General features: G+C 33.8%; 2 protein-coding genes across 2 annotated transcripts; one reads left to right on the forward strand and one right to left on the reverse strand.

Annotated features, from left to right (window-relative positions):
- Nucleotides 1-3174: 3174 nt before the first annotated feature.
- LOC127962957 (histone H1.4-like) lies at nt 3175-3862 on the reverse strand. The gene has a single exon (XM_052562576.1). The coding sequence runs from the start codon at nt 3793-3795 to the stop codon at nt 3274-3276; it is 522 nt and encodes a 173-aa protein (XP_052418536.1). The 5' UTR covers nt 3796-3862; the 3' UTR covers nt 3175-3273.
- Nucleotides 3863-6367: 2505 nt separating this feature from the next.
- tspan36 (tetraspanin 36) lies at nt 6368-10086 on the forward strand. Its single transcript, XM_052564203.1, has 7 exons — nt 6368-6559; nt 7958-8149; nt 8312-8386; nt 8474-8569; nt 8680-8829; nt 9176-9259; nt 9344-10086. Exons 1-7 carry the CDS (start codon nt 6500-6502, stop codon nt 9416-9418), a joined length of 732 nt encoding a protein of 243 aa, XP_052420163.1. The 5' UTR covers nt 6368-6499; the 3' UTR covers nt 9419-10086.
- The last annotated feature ends 2285 nt before the right edge of the window (nt 10087-12371 follow it).

The raw sequence follows: 12371 nt of genomic DNA on the forward strand, positions 1-12371 counted from the left end.
TATTTATTATATTATGTTTTTCACTTTATGAGAAAGTGAGCAAAACAAAATGTTAGCTAAATGTATTATTATTGTTATAAATGTTACAATCTAGTGACACTATAATACACAATACAGTGGCAATTAGAATTATTAAACACCCTTGACCTGCTTGATGCCAAGAACAACATTTTATGAAAACAATTCAGCAAGGCATCAGCAACCTAGAATGATTATTAATGCACATTTGAGTGATTGAATGTAAAGTAGAGTGAAATTATATAAATAAATACATACATACTCTAAACATTCATTTACAAAATTATTTAATTATCAAAAGTCACATTTTGTGCAGAATCACATGGGATACACAGATACGATACAACACAACTATAGGATGAAAAGTTGAATAAAGTTTTGAATCGTCATGAATGGTGTCTACTCTGGGCACCAATCGGATTGAAGTGCTGGTCAATGACAGCACAGGAAAATGGGGACAAGGTGTGCCGCATGGGCCAATGGGAAAGTGAAAGTAAAAATAAAGACTTGGGAAAAGTATAAAAGAGACATTAACACAACTCAAGGACGTAACACCATTGATCATCAAGCTTCAGTCTCTGCACCAAGAACATCACAATCTTTACCAAAATAACTTGATACTTCAAAGAATCCATGATGTCCTTCATACAGTGAAGACTTCCACTTCCTGCGACAGCAGAACACACCCCATAACAAGACTGTGTTTGATCATGGAGATGATGTCCTTCTGCTCATAAGTTTTGCCTTTTTTTTTTTTTGCACCAGACACTAATCCATGAGTCCAAAAATTTTCAATTTGGTCACATCACTCCATAAAACATTCTTCCTGGACTCCACAGATATGTGAACCTGGAGCACAAAACCAGTCTTAAGTCGCTGGGGGTATATTTGTAGTAATGCCAAAAATGTTAAGTCAAAAATTCCAAATATCAATAGGACATTAAGTAAAGATCAACCTGGCTTACACATAACATACTAATATGCTTTTAATATCCAAATCCGTTAAAGGATTTTTAGGCTGCATTAATTAGGTAAACCGGAACCGGAAACACTTCCCATAACACCGTATGTACTTGCTACATCATTAGAAGAATGGCATCTACGTTAATATTTGTCTGTTTCTCTCTTATTCCGAGGTCACCGTAGCCACCAGATCCAGTCTGTGTCCAGATCAGAGGGTCACTGCAGTCACCCGGATCCAGTACGTATCCAGACCAGATGGTGGATCAGCACCTAAAAAGGACCTCTACATCCCTGAAAGACAGCAGAGACCAGGACAGAGCCCCAGATACAGATCCCCTGTAAAGACCTTGTCTCAGAGGACCACCAGGACAAGACCACAGGAAACAGATGATTCTTCTGCACAATCTGACTTTGCTGCAGCCTGGAATTGAACTACTGGTTTCGTCCGGTCAGAGGAAAACTGGCCCCCCAACTGAGCCTGGTTTCTCCCAAGGTTTTTTTCTCCATTCTGTCACCGATGGAGTTTCGGTTCCTTGCCGCTGTCGCCTCTGGCTTGCTTAGTTGGTGTCACTTCATCTACAGCGAAATCGTTGACTTGATTGCAAATAAATGCACAGACACTATTTAACTGAACGGAGATGACATCACTGAATTCAATGATGAACTGCCTTTAACTGTCATTCTGCATTATTGAGACACTGTTTTCCAAATGAATGTTGTTCATTTGCTTTGACGCAATGTATTTTGCTTAAAGCGCTATATGTGACTTGACTTTACTTGATAAGTTCCATGAATATATTTTGTAAATTTCCTACTGTAAATATATCAAAACTTTATTTTTTATTAAGTAATATGCATTGCTAAGAACTTCATTTGGAACTTCATTTCACTTAAAATGCGACTTTCTTAGTATTTTCATATAATTGACCCTTATTACCAGGTTCACATATATCCAGATTCATTTTAGCAATATCAGTTGGCTTAATATGTTATTCTTGAATGGCATTCCACAAGATGTCCTAACATGAAGGCCATTCTTGTCTATAGTTTTCTTAAACTCTGCACTGAAATGTTTTTCGTCCTTCCATTATGTTATCTTGCAAGTCATTAGGCAGTAAAGTGAGAGCTTTTCACAGTTGCTCTAATCCAATATGTTATTCCCCTTTATGAAATTGTGCTTTTTCTTCAGTGGCCTCAAAGGTGTTCTGGTACAACACAGATTAGTTTACCCTGTTGTATGTAAATTTAAATTTTTCTCCTAACATTTGCTTGAACTTAAAATACATAGTGTTAAATAATTGCTTTATTTGATAACCTTTTTTTCCTATTATTACTTTTGTTTTTTGTTTTTAAGGAATAAGTGACGTAATTACGCACGAGCTGTATACAGGTTATTCCACTAGATGGTGATATTTGAACACTAGCCCCAGTGTCCTAACATTTATGTCTAAACAAGGTTGTCTAAAAGCACTTAGCAGTCTACTGCTTTTCAGATAACACCATCTAGTGGAATAACCTCCATAAAACTCGTGCGTAATTACACACGTCACTTTACACTACAAAACGGAGCTATTTTTTTATACAGTTATCCGTTAGGTATTAAACAAACTAAGCTTAATACCGATTCTTGTAGGCTATTATTTGCCCTTTTAAATGTATTGCTTGTGTTAAAATAATATAATATAATATAAAATTTGCCCTTTTAAATGTATTGCTTATGTTAAAGTAATATAATATAGCTAATATAAAATTTGCCCTTTTAAATGTATTGCTTGTGTTAAAATAATATAATATAATATAATATAATATAATATAATATAATATAAAATGTGCCCTTTTAAATGTATTGCTTTTGTTAAAATAATATAAAATATTATAAAATTTGCCCTTTAAAATGTATTGCTTTTGTTAAAATAATATAATATAAATATAATATAATATAAAATTTGCCCTTTAAAATGTATTGCTTATGTTAAAAAAATATAATATAATATAAAATTTGCCCTTTTAAATGTATTGCTTATGTTAAAATATTATATATATATATATATATATATATATATATATATGAACTTTGGTCGGTTGTAAACAAAATGTGTTTAAACGTAATAAATGTCAATTATTTTGTAAAAAAAAAAAAATGACTAAAATAAAATAGTCTACTATTACGTAGAATGCATCAAGAGACACAAATTGTATTGTAGATTAAGAATTATTTTATTTTTACAAGCATTAAAAGGATGCAAGATTCCTTTAAAAATTATGAACAACAGTTATTAGCTATCCTGTCAATTACTTTTTGGCAGTTTTCGGTTTGCTTTTTTTGGAAGCTCTTCGTTTGGCTCTCTTGGGTTTTGTGGTCTTCTTGACCGCAGCTGTCTCGCTTGTTTTTTCAGGACTTCTCAAACTTCTCCTCTTCTTGGGTGATTTCTTTGCCCCAGCAGGTTTCTTAGTCGTCTTTCTCTTTGCCCTCTTCGCCTTCTTCGCCTTTGGCTTCTTAGGCTTTGTAGCAGCTTTCGAGCCGATCTTAAATGATCCAGATGCTCCAGTGCCTTTGGTTTGAATCAGACGACCGATGGCCACCAGTCGCTTTACTGCCAGTTTGACGCGCGAGTTGTTTCTCACAACATCATAACCACTGGCAGCCAGAGCTTTCTTCAGAGCGACCAGAGAGACGCCACCGCGCTCCTTAGAAGAAGACAAGGCCTTGAGGATCAGATCAGACACGCTGCTGGCTCCTGACTTCTTGCCCTTGGACCTCCGTCTTGGCCTTTTAGTAGCAGAAGATGGGGCTGGTGGAGCGGCTGTGGACATGACTGACAGCTTGTCTGAGCTGGGACGTCCGCTAGAAGGAGATGTCTGTGATGAGACTGAGTTGGAGGGCGGGCGCGTGCAATTAAAATAGTCACCATGAGAACCGTGTAGACTCTAGTAATCTTGATTTCAGCGCCTTTATATGAGCCGCAATTATTTGTGTTTTCCGACTAATAGAAAGAGTATGTTTTTATGTTTTTTTAAATAATATAACGACCCGGATTGTCAGCGAGAAAATATAAAAAAGTGCCACAATAACATTTCACTTGAACGTAGCATTGTATTAATGCAGTTAAATCTTGTTTTCTATTTGCAAACGTGAAGAATCAGTGTGTCATGCTGTTTTAAGACCGGACAGTTTCTAGACTTTTTATAATTGCATGCTTTTAAAATGATTATTTGCTCATTATATGCAATTGTACGGTTAGATTGGACCATGTTTAATATTATCACAAATTTAAAAATAGAATATTTTGCAGAGTTTTTCAACAAATAATGCAGTTTTAGCTGACTAAAACACATTTTGCTTTTTCCTTACTTTTAGCAAATTATGGCCTTACAAAAACACGGACACATTGAATAAATGTAATTAGAACTCCAATTACAACGATACATTATATTTTTAATGTATTCTTTTTTATTTTATTTAGATGCTAACACTTTCAGATGTATCAGGTGTGGATGTCTGAGATCTGAGGCTGTTCTATGTCACTCATTATATCCATTGTGTTTATATGGCTGATATTTAACAATTTAATGGTAAAATCATATTAGTAATTCATTAAAGCATTTTACTTGTTACCGTTTGATCTTCTGGAGTTGTTACACCAGAAGGGTGTACTCAGACAGCTGAAACCTTATCTCCGATGCCATGTCAGTTGGATGATAAATGACCTAAATGGACCCTTTTGGTTGTTTTTCATGTTCAGAGATGTCTGGGGGTTATATAAGCATAAATTATTTTACTACTTTTAAATCAAACATGCTCAGTTTGTGAGAGGTTTTGTGATCAGCTAAAATTAAAACCCTGTGCTATGTTACTTGTGCTTCTAAAAAGGCTTCATATGCACTGAACATATTCATTAAGCAAGTGCAATTGACAACATTTTGTGTTTGGAAATCCAAAATCCAACGTGACAACATGAGGCTTCGCAAGTGTACTGTGCATTAAGGTATTTAATTTTTCTAGCCCAGCTGGTGTTAATTATGAATTCTGTCCTCTAAACTGATATTTCAAAGCTGCTGTGTAAACAAATTAAAAGCAGGTCACCTTGTACCATTAACAAATCAAGTTACCACGCTATAAAAACAAGCTTGACCACCTTAAGTTGACATGTCCCACTTTTGCTAATGATCTGTCCCAGTTCAACTAAAAACATCAGTGAAATGCAGTGTCATAAGTTACACTGCTTTAAATATTAAGTAATACTACTTTAAATGTTATCTTGTTACATTTACATTCAATGGTTTGTAGCATTATAAAAAGAGCTTTTATTATTATCGGTGCTCTATCAACAGACATCCTATTTTTCCCAGAACAGTCCTGTATTTCATTTTTATTGTCCCGACTTTTGACAACATCATGTTTTGTCCCGTTTTTAAAAATTTCTTTATGACTGTGATCAGAGCGAGTTGAAGTGTTCTGTCATGTGACTAATCAAATGTAACTAAGCTTGTCGTAGAACAAAATTACCATCTAATCACAATTTGTTATCTATTAACCAGTGTTGCCAACTTAGCAAATTTTTAGACTACCTTAACAAATATTTCTTCCAAAAGCACCTAGCAACAAATGTAGCAATTTTAAAAACGTACTTGCCAACTTTTAGCAACTTTTGATAAGTGACTCAGACAAAACAAACACACACATTTTCCATACAAATAACACAAAAAGAGGAAACCACAGATGCCTAGCAGTAACACATCATGTGAATTGAGTTAGCTGCTATTTTGAGCTGTTCAATTTAATAATTGAACAATTGTTCATTTATGATACACTTTGTTAGTAGCTTGTAGCAATTGGTGATCAGATAGTACACTGTAAGAAAAATGGAAAATATTCCAGGACATTATCCATGATCCATCATCCATTGCCAAACGAAACCAGAAAACACAATAAATCATTTAAATACAGATAATAAAACAATTACAGAAAATAATTTCATATTAACATAGTGGATTGTGCCTTATTTTGATATGTGTATACTATGGAGGACCAAACCTGCATAAATTAAAAATAAATAAATATATAGATAAATAAATAAATGGAATTAATGGGGGAAAAATGATGTGATAAGAGCAAAAATAGTTCATTTGTAATAAAATGTAATCCTAAATTTATATTTTATATTACTTTATGTATTCTTTTCTGTATTTATGGTACATTTATTTGTAAGTTTTATTTACATATACTTTCGTTCATTTTGATATTTATTTATTTATTTTATTATTTTTTCCTTTATTACATTTATTAATTGATCTATATATTAATTTATAGATTTTTAATTTCTCCAGGTTTAGTCCTCCATACCCTTGCCTATAAACCACAGATCCCTACGGAATTTAGGACCCGGGGGTTTCCGATCCTACCGCTTGAGAGGAGCATGTGACTGACTGGAACACTCAACTATAAAGAACACGAGGCAATAAAACGTCACAAATTTGAAACATTCACAGTTTGGGCGCCCATCACTCAGCAGCAGACATGGATTGCGGAATTCTAACATCTAAAACTGTTCTTTTATTTCTCAGTTTAATATTCTGGGTAAGTTTGTGTTGTTCTGTTTAACATAATTTCTGTTGTATGTTGTTTTAAAAAGATATAAATGTACCTTAAGAGGTTTACAGACCCATACTGCTGTTTTTGCTGTTAGCTGATTACTATGTGTAGGAAGAAGGGTCCTTTAGAAGCATCACAATAGTTTGTATTCATCCAGAGGTTGTTTCCCCTCCTCCAGACACTAAATGAATGTTTAGTCAGAGTAACTTGCTTCTGACAGTGAGTTCTTCTGTTAAGTGTAATTTAATTTAGGGTGAGTCATTCGTTTGCTCTTTGTTTATACACTCAAGGAAACCATATGAAAGAGCTTGTGTTGTTTGCTGCCTTTAAAGGTGTTCACACTTGCTTATATCAGAGTTGAAAATTGCCAATATTTTCTATCATTATGTAGGCCTAGTCATCTGATTTGACTTAGTGCCGCTACTCATTTTAGGCTTCAATGGAAAGGGAGTTCTGTTAAAAAAATAAAATAAAAACTCTTCTGCATAGCCATTTTAATATTTTTCTTTACATATAGCCAGCCATTGCTTAGATTCACAGAAAGGTTAATGCATCAGGTGCCCTTTTGGACCTCATGCACTTGTGGTTTTGTTAGACAGTCTTTATTTATTTTTGTAACAATAGTGCAGTAAGTAACAAAATCTGAAACTGATTATTCTTATTGTAGTGTCTTTGTCTTGTGGAAAGCTTATGTATTGCTGTTGTCATGTGTACCTTCATACCTCAAAGGTTTCTGTTTCACTGTGCTGCTTCTGCTCAAGCTGAGGCACAAGACTAGTGTTCCAGGAAAGATTAGAGGGCAGGAGAAGGTTACTCATAGTCTTGTGACTGTGCATTGTGACTGACTACTGAAGAAACCGATCATGTGCTAGTCATTCATCACCCAGAATTCCAAAGCACACTTGTTATGAAATGACACCTCATGACATGTGAGAGATGATGAATGTATTGTTATAATGGAACAGAACTGGACATTCAGAGAAGCATGTCACTTTGTGATGCTTTCTCATTTGAACAATCTTGAAAAAAAAAAACAACTGACAAATGTTTTTGCCAAATAGTTTGAGAAATTTTTTTTAAAACATTTATTGAAAATTGAATTATTTTTTTTTATTTTATTTTTTTTATACACAAGTCTATGTTTAGTTGGTTTGCTGGTTGTGCATCACTGTTTTAAAATGTCATGTGTAGTAGAAGTAAAAGCTCATAACATATGTTATTCTTATACATTTAAAAACATGTGAGTGTATATGTCTTAATCATTTTTCCTTTTTTTCCCCTTACAAATGTCATGAAATAATAAAAACTGAAATGATGTTTTTAAATTAACCTGAGGATGATGTCTTTGACCCACCTGTTTTTTTTTTGTTTTTGTTTTTTCAGGCTGCTGGAGCGGCCCTCGCGTATGTTGGCTCTTATGTGATAAAGAGCTACAACAGCTTTGAAGAGTTTGTGTCTGATAAGTACTCCGTCATCCCAGCAGCCATTATAATCTGTGTGGCTGTGGTCATGTTTGTCATCGGGATCGTTGGCTGCTGTGCAACTCTGAGGGAGTCCAAAGTTGGTTTAGGCTTTGTAAGTATGAGCCATCTGTCTGTTGTGCCCAAAGGCTTTGTTTCAGTTTATTTAATCGGAAATGGACCATGTGGTGGTTTCTATTCCTTCTTGAAAGCTTCTGGGGTAGGACTCGTTTCATCATTTTTAACATTGCATTCTTTTCTCTGAATTTGCATTTAGTTTCTCATCATCATCATGATCATCTTCGCAGCTGAGGTGACCGCTTTTGTGTTTGGCTTCATCTACAGGGGAAGAGTAAGTATTTCTCAGATAAATAATGGATAATATGTAGAATATGTAGAAATATGAATCATTGGAAACTGTTTCTTATGATGTTTACAGATTAAGGGCGACCTAGAAAAGTCAATGAGCAGTGTCTTTCAAATGTATGACGGTGTGAACACTGAAACCCATGCAGTTGATTACTTGCAGTCTCAAGTAAGGCAGAAAGGTTCATTTATATATTTTTTTTGTTGACGCAATAGATGCATGAAGGATTCTCATTCTCTTTCTTCTCCCCTCGTCCTTCTTTACTTTTACATTTCCAGTTGGAGTGCTGTGGGGTGAATAATATCACGGACTGGACTGCATTACCGTGGTATGTCCAACATAACAACTCTGTGCCACTTTCCTGCTGCAAGGCGAATGAAACACAATGCACAGGCCAACTCACCCGACTAGATCTTCTGAACACACAGGTTTGTCATTGGATATTGTGCATTGTTTTATTCAGTTATTTCAGTATTATTTATGTACTATTATAGTATTTTATATTTTGAATTAGCTCTTATTATAAATATATATATTTTTTTTTATCTCACTTTTTGAAATTTAGTACTTAAGCTTATTTTCATTTGTTTTTCATCTAATATGTATGTTTTCTTTTATTTCCGCTTTATTTCAAATAAATGACAAAAAAAATCTTTTTTTTTTTCTTTTACATTTTTTAGTTCCAACACTTGTATTCAGATCCACGTATTATATAAAATTTATGTAATTTGTTTTCTTGGGGGAATAAACCTCTGTTTTCTGTTGTTCCTACAGGGATGTGAAGCTAAACTGGAGCAGATGCTTCAGGATGTGCTTAGTTATGCAATGTTGGTCATCCTGGGATTCGCCATCATTAAGGTACATCAGCTTATTTTAGCCTCATCTTCATCCTTGTTGATCATACAATGCATTTCAGCAACTTGTTTTTTGTGTCTTTTTCAGCTGTTTGGGATGCTCAGCATCTGTGTCATTACCTGCAGAAGCAAACAGAATGACTATCAGCCTCTGTACGCGTGATAGTAAAATCTCCCGAATCCCTCTCTTGGGACAGTCTCTACATTCTTGATACTGTGCAGCTAAACACAGCCTCATTGGCACAATAAACATCACTGGTTTGAAGTTGTGGCAGTATTCCAAACATTTAGTTAAAAAAAACAAAAACAATAATAATCTTAATGCCTTTTGGTTTGAATTTGAAAGTGCAACTTGAGCAATGCTGACAGGAGCAACATTGGTTTGTGTTCAGAAAAACATTATCAGAGAGGCGTCTGAAAACCACGTGACATTCTTTAGTTAGTTGACTATTAACATTTTCCTGCCAAACAGGTTTATGCTAGCTCTTGACAAATACTGGATGTCTACGTCTCCCACAAAAGTACTAGGATGTGTTCTATAGTAGTGCTTCACCAAATGCGTTTAAAGTGTAGATCAAACTTTAGAGTTGATGGATGCACTTCATTTTTAAGGATTTTATGTTTCTGTGGGCTGTAGTTTCTACATTACATTCAGTGTTTGTTTTTATTTTTTGTGCCGCTGCTACTGTCCAAATGATATCAGTTGTCTGTTTACATGCACTGTTTTTTTTTCTGCTGTTCAAATTATATCTGTCTTATAGTTGTCTAATGTTTATTATATTCGTTAAAATGACTTAACACAACGGAAGGATATTAAATTATGAAAATAAACTGGTCTGAGTATATGTCTGCTTTTTTCTAGATTACCAAAATGCATGGTCATAATTATCCTCAAATGACTGTTGTTCATCAACACCGTTTCTGAGGAAATACACATGTGAATTTAGATAAATTGTGGGCGTGCGCTTTAGTTGTTATCTGTCTCACGCTGACACATTTGTGACGATATCGCTCATGAAAGTAAACCCTCAACTGTAATTATGAAAAATGCTCTTTTTTTTTTTTTTTTTTTCAAACAACAAAAAATTTATTGAATCCCTGAAATGTGGAAACCGGCTTGACATGCTTAAAATTAACAAACTGTCCTTTGGCAGTATTAAGCAGTTTTTGCTAATATTCACCTTTACTTTAAGTTCAGTGTAATTGAATTAAAAAAATAATTGTTTACAATACTATAAAACGTTCTTCATGTGTAGAGAGAGAAAAAAATTGTTAGCACCATATAATTACAGCACTAATTTGAATGTACTTCTATTCAGCTTTGTCAGTTTTTAATCAGAGAAAACCCTAAATGAATGAATCGTGACCTGCTGAATTTAGTGGTTTATAAATCTAGTATACAATACTATACAGATGAATAAAACTCTATATTGTAAAATAAATCAAAGTTTAACATACTTATATGAGTGTCTGATTCTAAATCATTTAAAATTGTAACCATTAGAGGTCGCTGCAAGCTAAAGGAAAAAAAAAAACCCTGGTTATAATATAATATATTATTTTTCAGAGGACCCAAGTGGATATGGCATGGCGATTGAATTATTTTACTTTGAATAAAAGCATTAGTATAATATAAAAATATTTATGATCAGTGTATCAGTGCATATGCATACTGTAACTGAAGTGGAAGTAATTAAAACAAACTGCCTTGTGTTTATTAGTTGTTGTTTTTTTTTTAGAAATGTAGGCACTGCTGCATGTGTATCTGTACACACATTTTTTGCCCTCACATTCTCACAGAGCTGACTCAGGTGTTTGGACAGAGGAAATGTAGACGAGCTCTTCATTTATCTAATTTCCTTCTCTCACCACTGACTCTCAGTGCAGTAACCTGACCTCAGTCAGGATGAAGCGTTTGGAGGGCAGCCAAACACACTGTCTCTCCTGCTGAGGAATCCAAAGATACTGCATCTCTGCATCTCGGCACTGCCGGAACCGAGCTGCTCGTTCTGATTCCAGGAACTGCTGTAGGCTACTTTTGGTCAGTAGTGGAAGGCCTTTAAGCATTTATCAAGGATCTGAAGGCACTTAAACAGAATGAGGGTGAGAGAAGTGAGAGTGTACAAAACAAAGTAGCAGAGCTCAAGACCTAATCACAGACACCTCGGTTTACTTTGAGACACAAGATAAATGGTGATCAGAATGAATTGAAAACTATTCTGATATATATATATATTTCATAGATGCTATAGCATGCTATTATAGCTGAGAGCTAGAAAATAAATTGAAGCATCGTTTTATGAAAATTATGGCGTGAGTTACTACACTATTTGTTGATAGTTATTAATCTGAAAGTAAATAATATTTAAATAAACAGTTGAGTTCCTCAAACATTATTTGAGGAAATGACATCATTCTTTTTTCACACACACAGTGGGTTTCCATTGTTTTATGGGAACATTTCATAGGCTTTATGGTTTATACTGTACAAACTGTATCACCCTACCCCTTACAGGAAACTTTGTGCATTTTTAGATTTTCAAAACTTAATTCTGTATGATTTATAAGCTTGTTTCCTCATTTCCTCATGCCCCCACAAGTACAAGGATTTCAGATATTGCATTTTTACATACATTTTACATACATTTTTATGGAGACATTTTGTCCCCATAATGTAGGGTTTATCAGGACCACACAGAGAGATAGAGACATTTCAATTAATCATATAAAGTATTGTAACGAAGTTAACCAGTTAAATTTTACTGTAGGAAAAGTTTTTGTTTACATAATATTTGTGTGTGTGTGTACTGTGTATATATATATATATATATATATATATATATATATATATATATATATATATATAAAACACACACATACAGCATATATTTAGAAAATATTTATATTCATATACATTATATTATATTTAATATTTAAATATTTAATATACAAACGTAACATTTTATGTGCATGTGTGTGAATTTATAATAGCCTATACATATATAAATATACACACATGTAAACATAAACTTTTATTTTGGATGTGATTAATCGAATTAAGCGATTAATTGATTGACAGCTCATATATATATATATATATATATATATATATATAT

This window comes from Carassius gibelio, chromosome B8 (assembly GCF_023724105.1).
Source record: "Carassius gibelio isolate Cgi1373 ecotype wild population from Czech Republic chromosome B8, carGib1.2-hapl.c, whole genome shotgun sequence".
Lineage (NCBI taxonomy): Eukaryota > Metazoa > Chordata > Actinopteri > Cypriniformes > Cyprinidae > Carassius > Carassius gibelio.

Bases quoted from the DNA above. Each gene is read 5' to 3' on its own strand.
- LOC127962957 (XM_052562576.1), bottom strand. From the start codon at position 3,795: ATGTCCACAGCCGCTCCACCAGCCCCATCTTCTGCTACTAAAAGGCCA.
- tspan36 (XM_052564203.1), top strand. From the start codon at position 6,500: ATGGATTGCGGAATTCTAACATCTAAAACTGTTCTTTTATTTCTCAGT. The intron at 8,150-8,311 runs GTAAGTATGAGC...ATTTGCATTTAG, and splicing joins CCAAAGTTGGTTTAGGCTTT to TTTCTCATCATCATCATGAT. The intron at 9,260-9,343 runs GTACATCAGCTT...TGTCTTTTTCAG, and splicing joins TGGGATTCGCCATCATTAAG to CTGTTTGGGATGCTCAGCAT.